The 15840-nt window shown below is 35.9% G+C and overlaps 1 protein-coding gene across 1 annotated transcript; it reads right to left on the bottom strand.

The window, feature by feature from the left end:
• Window positions 1–10309: 10309 nt before the first annotated feature.
• Window positions 10310–11767, bottom strand: LOC110732994. The gene has a single exon (XM_021913031.1). The coding sequence runs from the start codon at window positions 11765–11767 to the stop codon at window positions 10310–10312; it is 1458 nt and encodes a 485-aa protein (XP_021768723.1).
• Window positions 11768–15840: the final 4073 nt, after the last annotated feature.

Here is a 15840-nt window from a genome sequence, read left to right as displayed (position 1 = left end):
TTCGACTTAATGTTGAAAAGTGTTAGCACGGCCGATAGTTTGGAGTATTTTTTTCACCCAGGATACAAAGGCTTTTTGGAAGCCTCCGATAATAACTCAAACACTCCACCTTCAACACCATGCAACATCTCATCCACTTGTTCATCCTCGACATCATCCTCCTGATCATCATCGGCTCCATCCTCACCATTATCAAAATATAGTCATCATTCTCGTATTCCTCGTCCACATGAATCTCATTGCTTCTAACACGCACATCATTCCGATCAAGATCCCCACTGTACTCTCCACTTTCTCCGTGCCAAATCCACACATGGTATAAATGCCTAAACCCACGACATAATACATGATCTCTAACGATTTCAACACTATCGACCACATTTACATTATTACAATCAACACAAGGACAATAAAGACCTTTGCCACCCAATTTTCGTTGATAAGCTAAAGCCCTCTCGCAAAACTCTTGAACCCCATTCCAAAATTCCAATGTATCGCGTCTACCATACATCCAACCACGATCCTTATCCATTTAGTAAATTGTCTCTAAACATATATAGCAACATATAATGAAAAATGTGTAATAGCTACATATTTTATGTAAATCAAATTCAAGTACAAAACGTGAATATACCATTCATATAGTGAAAAAATGCATGTTTCCAAAGGGTCCTTATCACTCCAACCTAACCCATCCTTGAATGTCTACTCTCACTAGTGAATGTATGTCAACTTTCTAATTTTAAGGAAAATCCGGCAGCATTTCCCCCTAGTTCTCGAAGTACACGATGTAGATAATTAATTACCCACATATGTATCCAGAGAACATAGTGAGGAAATGGTAAGCCAATATGTTCCTTAAAATCGAAAAGAAAACATACATTCACCGCCTAAGTGAGAGTACACATTCAAGAACAGTCCCAACCGGGGACTATTAAAGACTTTCTCCTAATGAGAAAGCCTTGAACGGGTATCTAGGCATATGATGATGCAAGTATTCTATATATTGTTGTATTTTTTTGCAATTAAACAAGGAAAATTTGTCAAAAATAAGCCAACCTTTGTCCGGTTCGCTTAAAATAAGTCAACCTTTTGATTAACTCATAATAATCCAACCTTTATAGGGTATTAACTTTAAATGAGTCAAAACCTGTTGTAACCGGTTATTAAGGTTAATTGTGACACGTGTTAAATATGATTCGTCATTTTTCTATTAATAATTAATTAGGATATATTATATGATTAATTATAAAAAAAACTAATAATTATAAATTTAAAAAAAATAAATAAAAAAAGGAAAAAACCCCTACCCCCTCACCTGCCAGCTCACCCCCCTCCCCTACCAGGCCGCCGGTAGTCGGCAACCACAAATTCCCCGGCGCCGGCACCGACGGCCTCTCCACCCACCCACGACGCCCCCATCCTTCCCCTTTCCTTTCCTTTCCCCTTTCCCCATCCCCTTTTCCCCACCCCGTTACCCCCGTCCCCACCGTCAATCGACACCCCAAAACCCTTGAACCCCGATTCCGATTTTGTTAGGGTTTCGTTAGGGTGGGTTAAAGGGTTTGGGGGGTCGACAGATGGTAAGGAAGGGGAGGGAGGGGTCGAATTCTACAGGAAGACGGGGGAGGGGGGTTGTTTCCGGCTGGGGGTGAAGGGGAGGGGGTGGTGTCGTGTCGGGGTGGGGAAAGGTGAATGGGGAAGGGGAAGAAGTGGGGTTGGGTGGGAGCATCGTGGGTGGGCGATAGAGGCCGTCGGTGTCGGCGCCGGGGAATTTTGTGGTTGCCGGCCAACGGCGGCCTGGCTGGGGGGTGAGCTGGGGTTAGGGTTTTTTTCTTTTCTTTTTTTTTATAAATTTATAATTATTAGATTTTTAATAATTAATTATATAATAATTCCTAATTAATTATTATAAGAAAAATGATGAACCACATGCTGACACGTGTCACAAATAACATTAATAACCGGTTAATAAACAGTTGCAAGTCACTTGACTCATTAAAAGTGGATACCCTATAAAGGTTGGATTATTCTGAGTTAATCGAAAGGTTGGCTTATTTTGAGCGAACCGGACAAATGTTGGCTTATTCTTGACAAATTTTCCATTAAACAATACACAAGTTGCCATTTCATGAATAAACTTTTATTAAATGGATAAATAGAAAGAAATATAGCTTAGTAAAGTTTATAAGTCGTACCAATATAGCAACTACCCACTTGAGCTCAATATGTAGTCCTCAAGCTAAACTCGTGCTTCAATTAACAAATCTATTAAAAAAAAACAATAAACAAAAATTAGGTTAAATATTATATATGTAATATTTCTTTCTCATAACATGTCAATTCACTAATTTATTTATAAGTTAAAACTCAACATTCATCGAACTAACAATTGCTAAACTATGTATTCACTACTTTAATTCATCTAATTTATTCAAAATTGCTAAACTAACAAGGTTACTAATCTCTAATTATTTCAAAATTACCCATCAAAACAACTTAAAAGTAACCATTAAAACATTCCAAAATTCATCTACTTTAGTAACAAGGTTACTAATCTCTAATTTATTCAAATATACCCATCAAAACAACTGAATATTAACCATTTAAACATTCCAAAATTCAACTAATTTAAGAACAAGGTTTTAATCTCTAACTTATTCAAAATAACCCATCAAAACAACTTCAAATTAACCATTAAAAGTAGAATACCAAATTTCAACTATTTAAGTACCAAGGTTAATATATATTCTATAATTAATTCAAAATTATCCACCAAAACAAATTAAATTAACCATTAAAACATAAAAAAAAATCCAACTAATTGATAAAAATCACTAATATTTTCACAAATTCCAAATAAAACAACCTAAAATTGAGAAAAATTGGAGCATAATTATATTTAAACCTAAATTTTAATTTGAAAACAATGATTCAACATGGCAAACACATTAATATAAGTACATAATTGGAAATTAATTGTGAAATAAAAAAAAGGAAAAACCTTGAGGGAAGATGGAGGGCAGCAGCTCGGTGGTGGAGGAGGGCAGCAACAGCAGGTGGCGCGACGAGGCTTCAACACCTTCATAGTGAGTGAAGGGCAGGGGAAAAAGAGAAGGTGGTGGGGGGGCTAGTGGCCGGCTTGTGTTGGCGGGGCAGGGGAGAAAGAGAAGGTGGTGGCGGGGTTGGTGGCCGGCGTCGGTGGCGGCTCTAATGGTGGGAAAATGGAGAGTGTAGTGAGGGTTTGGCCCTCGAATGCAACAGTGAAGGCTTGAATGAAAATGAAAGAGACAAGGAAGAAGAAAGAAGAAGTAGGTCGCGATTTTTTTCTTAATACACCGGTTCAGTGGCACCGGTTCAAACCGGTGCCCTTTTGATTTTTTAGCACTGGTTTAAGCTGAACCGGTGCCTTTTCTCTTTGTATAAAATTGTGCCCAATTTTAGGCCAGTTATGACACCGATTTGGCCTGAACTGGTGCCTTTATGGGGATGCCTTTTTGTATTTTTCTACTAGTGATTAATATTCAACCAACATAGATAAACAGGTTTAGGGTTAACCTAATATTGTATGTTAGTCGGAAAACGCACATGACTATGAGAAGAATAAAGTAGAGGCCTATTTTTAGGGCATGTTCAATCTCTTTTTGGTTGGTTTTGTACCTTCATCCCCGAATATCCAGTCATGGTTCCAGACCACTATGGAGTTAGCGATCTCATGGATCGTGAAGGAATGTAATCTTCACCCTGTGAACGGTTTACAAGTTCCTAAAACTTGTTGGCGATTCTTTTACTCTAGCTTCCTTCTCTTTGGATGCCACCATACTTAAGTGTATGATCATAGTGGGGCCCAAGTGTGGGATGCTTGAAATATTCCCTACACCTTTAAAAAATATATATATAGAAACATTAAAACCTTTATCAAAGGTCTAACCATCTAAAAGAGCATCAATAATGCACTAGTTCTTAAAATGTAGTTCTTATTCTCTCTCTTACTCCGTATCATCAAGAGTTCTTATTAAAAGCTACCCTCAATGTAACCTAATAAATGCACTAGTTCTTAACACTACATCTTAATCTCTCTCTTCTTTCTCTCTCTTACTTTCAATAATTGCCCCATCATTACTTTATTTCTCCAACACTTTTTTTAAATAGAATTATTATTATTATTATTATTATTATTATTATTATTATTATTATTATTATTATTATATCTCAAAAACAAAAAGTCATACAACCTACAATAAATTAGTGGGAAGCCGAGATACAATCTGGGCCCCCACTCCTCTAGCTATAGCAAAGCCTACCCTAGTAAAAATATAAGCTGCAACACGTGCTCTAATGTCTTGCGTCGTCGAGAACCTCTGAATTCGCTTAAGCAACGCAACAACCTCCTTCTCTAATTCACAAAACGAAGAAAAGAAGAAGGGAATGAACCCATATCCAATCGCCTGACAACGAGCCTCATACTTAACCCGCTTCCGATGAGCTGCATCAGGCACAACCCGTCCAGGAATAATGTCAGATAGCCCTGACTGTGTCAAAGGAGAAGATCATGTCAAATCTACACAGACATCGCGACCACGATCCCAAGAATAAAGTAACACATCAGCAGGTCTGGGGCCTCGTCGTTCCCTCCAGACAACCCAATGTCAACCTCTTTCCCTGCTGAAATCCCAGAACGATAGCAATTGGAAAAATGGCATTATTATTATTATTATTATTATTATTATTATTAATGCAAATATAAAAAATGGCATTAATGCTAAAAATAGAGATAACAATTTTTGCATACAAAAATACCTTAACAATTGGAAAAATAACGCAATAAAACATTCATACAGAAATACATACAAAAAAATTAAAAGTAAAGGGAATAAAAATACATTTTACTGATCATCACCACCATGACCAAACCGATCCCAAATATGTTCCGTCAAGTCGTCTCGCGGTTGATTATATGTTTCCCTATTTCGAACTCTCATTCTATTCCTTAGGTAGGATTGCATATCGGCACGCCAACGTATATTATAATTAGTTGTTGAGTCACCATCATACTGTGCTTGATTAGACTGACTAAAATCTCCATATTTTTTGTTGTGAAGTTAACCTTGTCATTCATCTTCAACAATCATGTTATGCAATGTAATACAAGCTATCATTATTTTTTGCACAACTTCTATTTTCCATATTAGTGTTGGGTTTTGAATAATAGCAAATCTTGCCTAGAGAACTCCAAAAGCACGCTCAACATCTTTTCGCGCCGACTCTTGGCGTTGTGAAAATAATTTTTCCTTTGGAACTTTAGGAAATCGATATGCTTGTACAAAAGTTAACCATTCTGGATATATACCATCTGCTTGGTAATATCACATTCTATTGGTGACCATTTACTTTAAAAATCACTGGTGGTGCTCGTCCTTCAAATATATCGTTAAAAACTGGCGAACGATTTAGTACATTAATGTCGTTTGCTGAACCCGGAACTCCAAAAAAAGCATGCCATAGCCATAAATCTACCGATGCAAATGCTTCTAGTATGATTGTAGCTTTACCATCTCGGCCTTGAAATTGTCCTTGCCAAGTAGTAGGACAATTTTTCCACTTCCAATGCATACAATCTATACTTCCCAACATGCCTGGGAATCCACGCACCTCTCCAATGTATAGTAGCCTTTGTACGTCATCTTGATTTGGCTTTCTCAAATACACGTGTTGAAAGTCAACAATTATAACATCAATAAATCTACTTAAGGCATTGAGTGAGATTTTCTCACTAATTCTAACGTACTCATCAATTTGGTCAGCTGCTACTCCATATGCTAACAATCTCACAACTGCAGTGCATTTTTGTAATGGTGAAAAATCCGGCTTAACAACTACATTATATTTTTGTTGAAACCATGGATCACGTTGTTTGACTCTGTCAACTATATGAAGAAATAACGACCTTCTCATTCTAAACCCTCGTCGAAATTGACCATCAGTATATACAAGATTCTCAGCAAAATAATCTAAGAACAAGCGACTGTGACCAGCAACACGATCTCTTGCTCAATTGGGAGAGCAATTCTTCCTTTGCCTTCGAGAAGTTGAACCCCTTCTAGTGAGCTCAGCAACTATTTGAGCTACAATTTCATTGCGGAGTGGCATTGTCATGACCCAATTACGAACCATTTGTCGAACTTGTGAACGGGGGTTTGCATTTTCAGAATCTGAGCTCCTAGAGCTCGAACTTGAACTTCAACTATAAGGCATAATTATTTAGAGAATAGATTATATTGTATGTTGTGACAACACTACAAGAAATTCTACTTTGGGCAACGACTAAACTCGAAGCCCAAAACCAATATCTCGTCGCCCAAAGTCTTGGGCGACGAATTTGGTCTAGACATGGGTCTGAAGCCCAAAGGTCGAAGCCCATTACATATTGGGCGACAAATTTGTATTTCGTTGCACAAAGGTTATTTTGTGTAACGATCAAGTTAGTTGCCTATGTGCTGTTCATTTCGTCGCCCATAATATTTTGGGCGACGAACAAGTTCGTTGCCCTATCTTTGATACGTTGGGCGACAAAGTATTTTTCGTTGCCCATAATGTTTTGGGCAACGAACTTATTCGACGCCCATCTTTGCCCCAATACGTGTTATGTCTTTGCCCATAGTACTTTGTGCCACGAAGTTACTCGTTGTCCATATTTGTTGGTTTTTTTTTACTACGGGTACAACCTATTAAAAAACAAACTAATCTGAAAATATATTCAAATACAAAACATTTTGAATAATGACTATATGAAATAAATTTAATTTATAAATAACATACAAAGAAAATGTGTAAATTATAAAATAATCTCACTTTGTCAACAAGGTACATGATCCTTTAAAAATTAAATAACATAACACTAATTACAGACTTAATTACATCGACCCCTTCTCAACGCTGCTCATATATATCACCTTCAATAGTTGTGATCATCCATATTTCATTGCTAGACCATGTTATTCCTATGTAAGTGAAACATAAGTTAGTAACATCAAAATAATTATTGAGAGCATCCGAAATTTTAGAATATAAATCATGCTCAAAATCTAAAATGAAACTTTAATTTGAAGAACACTTTTGTTCTTTAGATTATTGACAGATAGTAAATTTATTCAAGTTTCCTGTCAAACAGCAACTTCAGACTGCATAGTTTGGCTCATAATAATGACCTCAGTATTAAGAATCATTTTCTGCTATATTACCAATGGTAATTTACCATCCATGCATACTAACAACGTTTTTTTGCCCATCACTCTCAAAACTAAATTAGCTCCCTTTATTCCTCCATTAAGCTCGCAAATGCATTGAAATTATGAAAGGAGTTTGTTAAATATGTACATCATATGCATTCACAATCTTAGCACTCAACGTGTGGACCTCTTACAAAATTTTTAAGGGTCCTTGGTTTTCACATATCACTAGATCAATCCTATAGTAATAACTAACATTTTTTCAAATCGAACTCTATATAATCACATTTTGGAATGTTTGATTAACGAATACATCATTTACGCATATAAGGAGAACACTATATAATCCTTAAGGTACTGCAGAAGTGGTTGTGGCCCTGGTCTTATGTTCTAAGCCTTATCTGATGAGGACGATGGTTACAGGAGAAGGTGCAAAAGGCACAATCTGCACAGAAGAGATGGCAGGGAGATGCAAGAAGAAAGAAGAACCTGTCAAGATTCTCGTTTTAATATATCAGAGGGGAGCACTGATGGTCAGGGATATGTAGCTTCCATAAAGAGAAGCTAAAAAAAGAGGGCAAGAGAGAGATTGTTTACAGACCAAGACAACAAAAGTAGAAAAGTTGATGCTACTTCTTCCAAAGGCGAGATTGCAGAGGGAGGAGTAAGTGACAGATACCATAAACACAAGAATATAAGCTCAAGTAGGCAGAACGGAGTTGCAGAGTTAGCTCGTAAATGTTGCCACAATAAAGTTGACAAATCTGATGTGGGAAAGAGTCCTTATGGAGAAAAGAATCATGATGAATTTAATAGGTATAAAGATAAATGTGTCACTGCAAAGAAAAATGAAGCAGCCTCCATAAAAGGATAAGACACGTGCTAAAAAGGATGTAAGAAAAAGCTCAAAACTACATAAACAATCAGGCTCTACAGAAACAAAGAGTGATGGGGATGATGATAGACACCACAAACATAGTAGACAGAGAGTCAGCACCTGAAAGAGCCCACAAAAGGCCTGATGAAGAATGTATGTTACAGGTTTATAGAAGTGAATTCTATTTGACTGCATACTCCATCCAAATATTCAGTATGCTTGCTTCATAAACTTCATAAAAAGCTACTAGACACTACCAAGAACCATGACAACAACAACACGCAGCAACATATTGTTTTGATTATAACTAAAAATATATATCTCAAATAGAAGATGAGAAAGTGTCATACCTAAGTTGTTCAAACATTTTCATCATATCGTCTCTGAGCTTCTTTTCACGTTTTTGAGCTTCTATGTTGATTCTAGATACAGTCGCTTTAAGCTCATCATTTGATGCTATAAGCTCTTCATTTGAGGTTTTAAGCTCTTCATTAGATTCCTTCATAGATTCAATTTGAGATACAAGTGCACCCTCACGTGTTGCGGCATCCTCTTTTAATTGTTGAATCTCAACTGATAATGCCACTCTAACTTCATCAGTTTCTCGTTCAACTCTTCTTTTCTTTGGTGGACGAGCTCCAGGACCAAGTCCCTTAACATATCCAGACTTTGGTTTGAAAACCTCCATGTATGCTGCTTTGACACTTAGTGTATCTTCACCATGCTCCTCCACTTCTTTTTCATGAAGGTTTCTAAGTGCTTCATAGTCTTTTTCAGCATTAGGTTCAAATCCCCTATCTTTATGCCTAGCATATTAATTCACGCACAACAAGAAACAACTCAATTCAATCTATTATATAATTAAAAAAAACTTATATAAAAAGATACTAAAAAAAACCACCAAGGGAACATTAAGTACTTTTTAGTTTTCTCAAATAAGGTGATGTACAGAGGATCCTGCTGAGTTTCAAGAGGATCATCTGATGATCCTTCATGTTCTTGACTACCTTGAGTTTGTTGCACATTCATCTTCATTGTTGATAAGCAATGATAAATTATACAATGAAATGTGATTAGTGCTCAAATAATAGTAACAGTCCAAAATCTAGCAGAACTGATCTACCATGAAATAATTCATTTTCCATTAAGCATAAGTTATTTTATAAAAAATTTATGAGATTTTCCTAAAGCAGACATGCACCACTTTAAACAAATTATTATATAAATCAATGCAAAAATATAGAAGTCGGACCAATTCATGGAAAATTCTTGCGGTAGACTTTGCACCATTTGCAGGAGTTTCAGTTTGCTTAAGCTTATTTTCCGTGTTAACTTTACTAATACGCTACAAGCCACAAGAAAATAAGCAAAACACTCATTGTTAATAAGGAAATATAACCGCAATTAACGATTAAGTAAAAAAATTAATTTTTTTTTTTACCTTTTGCTTCTCATCATTCCAATACTCACAAACTAGCCATGTCCATTGGTTAGCGTTAATAGTATCAGGTCTACTATTTATAGCATCTGTAACTGACTTGTTTCTAAAGTATTGCTCTTTAAGCCTAAATCTCCAATGTTTGTACAACATGGAGCACTGAAAGCTCAACGCTTCAGTAACATTAGCACCAGCAACCATATCAGGTAAATCATATTTACTCTGCCAATAAGCATAATCCATAAACTAGTTATCAAACTTGAATTAAAATGAATATCCATGCATGCTCAATTCTATCATACATTTTACTGGTGTACATACTTAAAACTTACCCTGATCTTTTTATATAACCTTTCTTTTGCACCTGAATCCATCTTAGACCAATTTCTGTCATGAATGTATAGTTAGAGTCATGAAATATAACTTTAGGATCATATATTAAAAAAGCTTGTTAGTTATAAAACATACAAAGATTTAAGGGGACAAAATTCTTTCACCCAATTGCTCCAGTCACATATGAATTCATTAGCCTTTTTGCCAACCACACGTCGAAGCTCATCCATGAAATTGATCTTAATCTTTTCTTCAGAATTAGAATTCCACACTCTACTTGCATATTTCTTACCCCTAGTAGGCCCACGCCGCTTACGATCAGGAAATTTAAGTCGAAGTTCAGCTTGTTCAAGCCTTCGTTTCTCCCGATATGTCAAATTAGTCATAGTAGCTTGTTCATTGGTTGATGCTTCTTCGCCATGTTGTTGCGTCTCATTTGTGTCCATGTTTCAACCATTCAGAATTTGTATCTTTGTGGCAATTAGGACAAGCCGTGGCTCCTTTAGTGCTCCAGCCAGAAAGATTGGCATATGCAGGAAAATCACTTATTGTCCACATTAGCAATGCTCGCATATTAAATGTCTCCTTAGAATGGGAATCAAAATTTTGTACCCCAGTCTCCCATAGCTCCTTTAATTCATCTATTAGAGGTTGCAAAAATACATCTATGTCATTGCCAGGAGATTTAGGGCTAGGAATTAATAATGATAACATCATGTTGTCACTTTTCATGCATATCCAAGGAGGTAAATTATAAGGTACTAACATCACTGGCCATATGCTATATCTACTACTCATGTTCGCCGCAGGATTAAACCCATCACTAGCTAAAGCCAGACGTACATTACGTGCATCCGCAGCAAAGTCTGGATATAGCTCATCTAAAGACTTCCACGATTTCGAATCTCTTGGGTGTCTCATAATCCCATCATCATCATCACTAAAATGCTTTTTCTTGTGCCATCTCATATGCATTGCTATCTTGGAGCACATAAACATTCTTTGGAGCCTTGGAATAAGTGGAAAATGATGCAAGACTAATTGAGGTACTCGTGTTTTCCTCTTGGCACCCTCATCTTCATATGAACCCTCATCATCTTGAGATACATCCTGCTTCCATCTAGGGGCTAAACACTTAGGACATTTAACTTCATTAGCGTACTCCTTTCGAAACAAAACACAATGGTTGACACATGCATCAATCCTAACATAGTCTAACCCTAGCGCTTTTGTATATTTTTTTGCTTCATAGGAACTTGAAGGTAAATTGTTATCATAATTAAAGGACATATGCAAAGCATTCAATAACATTGAAAAGGACTTATCACTCCACTTGTTACTAACTTTAATGTGCAACAATGACATAATAAACTCCAATCTCTTAAACGTCTTACAACCTGGATATAAATCAGCCTCCATATCCTCCATTAATTTTTGGAGCAAGCTAGGAGTTTCATGAGTGCCACTATTTAATCCTATATTTGTGGTTCCCTCATTTTCATTGACGGGTGTAGAATTTATGGAATTCCACGCGTTTGTTGCATCGAAAACAAATGGAGCCATGTCATCAAAAGGCATTTCATCAATCTCATCATCATTATCTGAAACCTCCTCTCTATACCCATCTTCATTGTTATTAGTTTGCTCTGCACTTTCTCCATGACTCACCCATGGTTTGTAACTTTGATCAATGCCATATACTAGTAAGTGACATTGCATATTTTTACGATTTTGAGACAAAACCAATCTACAATTAAGACAAGGACATTTTAACATTGTTTCACCACTTTTCCCCCTAAAAGCAAACTTTAGAAATTCATTTACACCAGCTATGTACTTCGGTTGTTTTCTATCCTTTACACCATTATGATTCATCCAACTTTGATCCATATTTGTCTTAAAAACAATAAAGATAATTAGTTACAAAAAAAGATTTTTTTTATTTCTCAATAAGATTTAACTTTAAACATGAATTATATGTCATATATTTAAAAAGAATGGGAAACACAAGATTATCAAATGCATGAGTTAGAAGAATTGCAAAGAAGTGATATATTTAACAAGAATGGGAAACAAGATTATCAAATGCATGAGTTAGAAGAATTGCAAAGAAACGAAAATTCTAAGATACATTTATACTTTAACATGCATTTATATAATATGAAGAACAAATTTATATTCTGACTCATATTCATCTTAGGCAAAGCAAATTCCACTAATAAAATATGCTAGCAAACATACACTTGGTTATATAGTACATTGCTACTCTGATCAGAAAGGAGCAAAAGTCCTTTAGTTTAATCAAATTACACGAGTCATAGCTATAATTGATATAGGTTATAAATAAAAAAAAATTACTTACCTACCTCATAGAGCACGTGTATGATCATAACCCAAACAAAAGTTAGAAATTTCATATTGATATTTATCAATAGATCCTAATACCAATTACAAACAACCCAAGGCATCAATTAAACAACTCATGGTTTAATTAAATCAAACAAGATAACTTTTTTTTTCTTTTTAATTAAATTAAACAACCCAACGATCAGATATAGACTTGAACACTAGATCAGACTAGTCAAACCCAATTTAATTTTCTTGAAAGCACAGTTAAACAAACTACACCAGTTAACTTGCACACTTACCAATAATTTGCTCAAACTATACTTCAATATTTTAAAGCTAGTTCTAATTGTATTCACCCCTGCCAATATACGCCTACTACTCTGTATATTCATTCTTGGTTGCACAACATGAAAAGTATATCCTCTAATCATATTAATTTGCAAAATCTGATACATGCACACAAAAGAAATATTGAAATCTATACTTTTCCTTCTGAAATAAACACACATTAAAATTGACACCATATAATTAAATTTCTACGACACCCTAACTCTCTACTTTCCCAATCAAAACAAGTCAAACTCTCCAAATTACCAACAAATAAAATCATATATGCAGAAAATTTACTACCAACAATTGCTCCAAAATAACAACCAACAACAGAATTAGGTAAATTCATACTAATTATGAATCGTTTAAACAACCAGCGATTGATTGGGGATAATCAATTCACACAAAATTATAGGGATCAAATTACCCACAATTGAATCCAAGAACCAGAAAAACACCAAATGTAACCATAAATATAAGGAAAAACAACTGAATTAAAGGCTTAAATTACCTGGGAAAAAGTGGATGACGCTGTTGTTGTAAGTGTGTTGAGGCCGCCGGAAAAACCCACGCCAGTCTTGAGTTAACAGAGTAGCATCAGTAAATTGAGGTGACTCAGGTACTAGGGTTTAACTGACATTAAACTAGGAATTGAGGAAATATGAAGTGAAGTAGGAATAGAATTATTTGGGCAAATTAGAGAAACCGCGAGACTCTTATGTGAAAGTGGGAATTTTGCAAGGTAGAAAATTAATTTTCCGCCTTTTTTTGGGTTTTGGGCGTCAAATGTATTAATATAACTAGTCGCCTTATTAGATTTGGGCAATGAAGAAAAAACTAGTAGCCTGTACAATTATATTCGTAGCCCAAAGTAGATTTTGGGCTTCGACTTTATATTTCGTCGCACAATACACATATTTGTGCGACAAAATTAATTTAGATGCCCATTAAAAGTGTTTGGGCTACGGAGAAACATTCGGTCGCCCATGCTAAAATGACTCGTCGCCCAAACTCATTTTTGTTGTAGTGCAACATTGATGTACAAGAAGATGGTGTTATATAAATTTGAAAAGTAATGGTTGTAAATAATTAATTTGCCATGAAAGATACTTGACACACCATGCAATGTCACACCACAGTCATATCAGGTCTGTATAATACTATTCATGTCAGCGAAAGAGTTCATAGACTGCATCAATAAATCACCTGCAAAAGGTGATATGAAAAAGACAATACAATGTCACAACAAGATAATAGTAGCTAATACATTATTTTTGCAATACAACGTCAACTTACCAGATTAAGAGTTAAACTAATACATCCACTAGTGGTAACTAATTTAACATAACAATCACTAGTGATCTACAATTACATTAAATTAACAATGATATTTAATGCCATCATACGGTCATTAATTCGTTCCATAACTTATTTTTACGAGCTTCACCTTCTTCTAATAAATTATCTCGACTTAGTAACTAACACTACTAAAATTCACTCTAATTGTGACTGTTTTTTTACGGCCGTCATTAAAACGGTCGCAAAATATGAAATTTGCGACCGTCTGAGACGCATTCGCACTTTTGCGACCGTTTTTTATAGCGGTCGCAGATTTGCGACCATTTTTTATCTTTTTAACGGTCGCAAGTTAATTTGAACATTTTTTAAAAAAATTATATTAAAAAAAGCCCTTTGCGATCGCCAAAAAGGGTCGTAAATTGCGACCGTTTCTTAAACGGTCGCAAAGGTTTTTTTTTTAAAAAAAAAAATCGTGTATAAAAAGAAAAATTCACCCTAACCCTAATGCTGACTTTACCCCTTACGCCGCTCTCATCCTTCTCTCTTTTCTCTTTCCTTCTCTTTATTCTTTCTCCTCTTTCTTCTCTCTCCTCCTGTTTCCTTCCTTTCCCTTTCCTCATCCTCCATCTCTTTCCTAAGAATTGAAGAATCAGAAGTTGATAAATTTTCTACTCGTGAAGCTAAGTATTTTTCCTCTACGCTTCTCATTCAAGCTTTGGCTCAAATCGGAAGCTTCACTTGTGGTGTTGATGCCGACGCTTGCTCTCTCCTCTGCGCTGCTCGTCACGACTGCACACTCGAGCCACCATCACGACCTCCACCATCATAAGAACGAACCTAAAACAAGTCAAGGTTTTCTAGGTCTGATATTTAAATTAGGTAGATTGTAGATATAGTTTTATTGTTTCTAAATTCTGATTATGTATAATTGTTATATTGTAATTTTAGTTTATAAATTTTGAAAAATTTTCATTATTGTTTCATTTCAAATTTATGGGTAATATTTTGTATTTTGTATAATTGTTTCATTTCGAATTTATGGGTAATTTTCTATATTTTGTACAATTGTTGTATTTCTGATTTTGTGGGTTTTTTTTTTCAATTTTTGATAATTTTGTGGCCGGTGGTGGTGGGTAAGGGTGGTTTTGGGTCAGAGGTGTTTGGTGGGTAAAGGTGGTTTTGGGTGAGAGGCGGTTGGTGGTTGTGGGTTGAGGGTTTTTCGGCTGAGAGGCGGTTGGTGGTTTTGTGTTGAGGTTGTTTCAGGTGAGAGCCGGTGGGTTGAGGTGAAGTGGCGGTGGTGGCTGTTTGGGTGAGCGACGATGGTGGGTCAGTGTTGTATAGGGTGGTGGTGGTTTGGGTGGGAAAGGATGGTGGTGGGTAGTAGCGTTGGGTACAGTTTGTTTTGGTGGTGGGACAGTTGGCTGCGGGGTATAGGATGTGGGTGGGTTTTTTATTTTTTGTTTTTGTTTTTTTTAAACTTTTCAGCGACCGCCTTTGGTCATTTCTAATTCTCAAATTTGCGACTGCTTATAAAAATTGTCGTAAAATTTATTTTTTGCGACTATTTACCTAACGGTCGTTGATTATATTAAAAACGGTCGCAAAAAATCTGCGACCGTCAAACAGTCGTAATTATTCTTTTCTGCGACCATGTAAATAACGACCACCACGTTACGACCGTTGTCGGTCGCAATTATTTTCAACGACCGTTTTTGCTATTTTCAACGATCGTCAGAGGCGGTCGCAATTTAGCCGAATTTTAGTGGTGTAACTTTTGTGATAACTGATATTTTAGTTCTCTTTCTTTTAGAATTTGGGCTTTATTTTTTCTTTCTTCTCTAAATCGTTCAACTTCAACAAAGTCCTTCATCGCCTTTGCAGTTTCTTCATTTGAATGTTGCATACTTGCAACTTTTTCTTACAAAGGATCAATACCATCAGTTGCCTTCATTTTCAGTTTCCTTTTTGCTTGCTTTTGACCCCCT

The sequence above is a fragment of the Chenopodium quinoa genome, unplaced genomic scaffold, assembly GCF_001683475.1.
Source record: "Chenopodium quinoa cultivar QQ74 unplaced genomic scaffold, ASM168347v1, whole genome shotgun sequence".
Lineage (NCBI taxonomy): Eukaryota > Viridiplantae > Streptophyta > Magnoliopsida > Caryophyllales > Amaranthaceae > Chenopodium > Chenopodium quinoa.
Note: the sequence above shows the minus strand (reverse complement) of the source record. Positions and strands in the feature narration are given on the sequence as shown.

Bases quoted from the DNA above. Each gene is read 5' to 3' on its own strand.
- LOC110732994 (XM_021913031.1), bottom strand. From the start codon at position 11,767: ATGGATCAAAGTTGGATGAATCATAATGGTGTAAAGGATAGAAAACAA.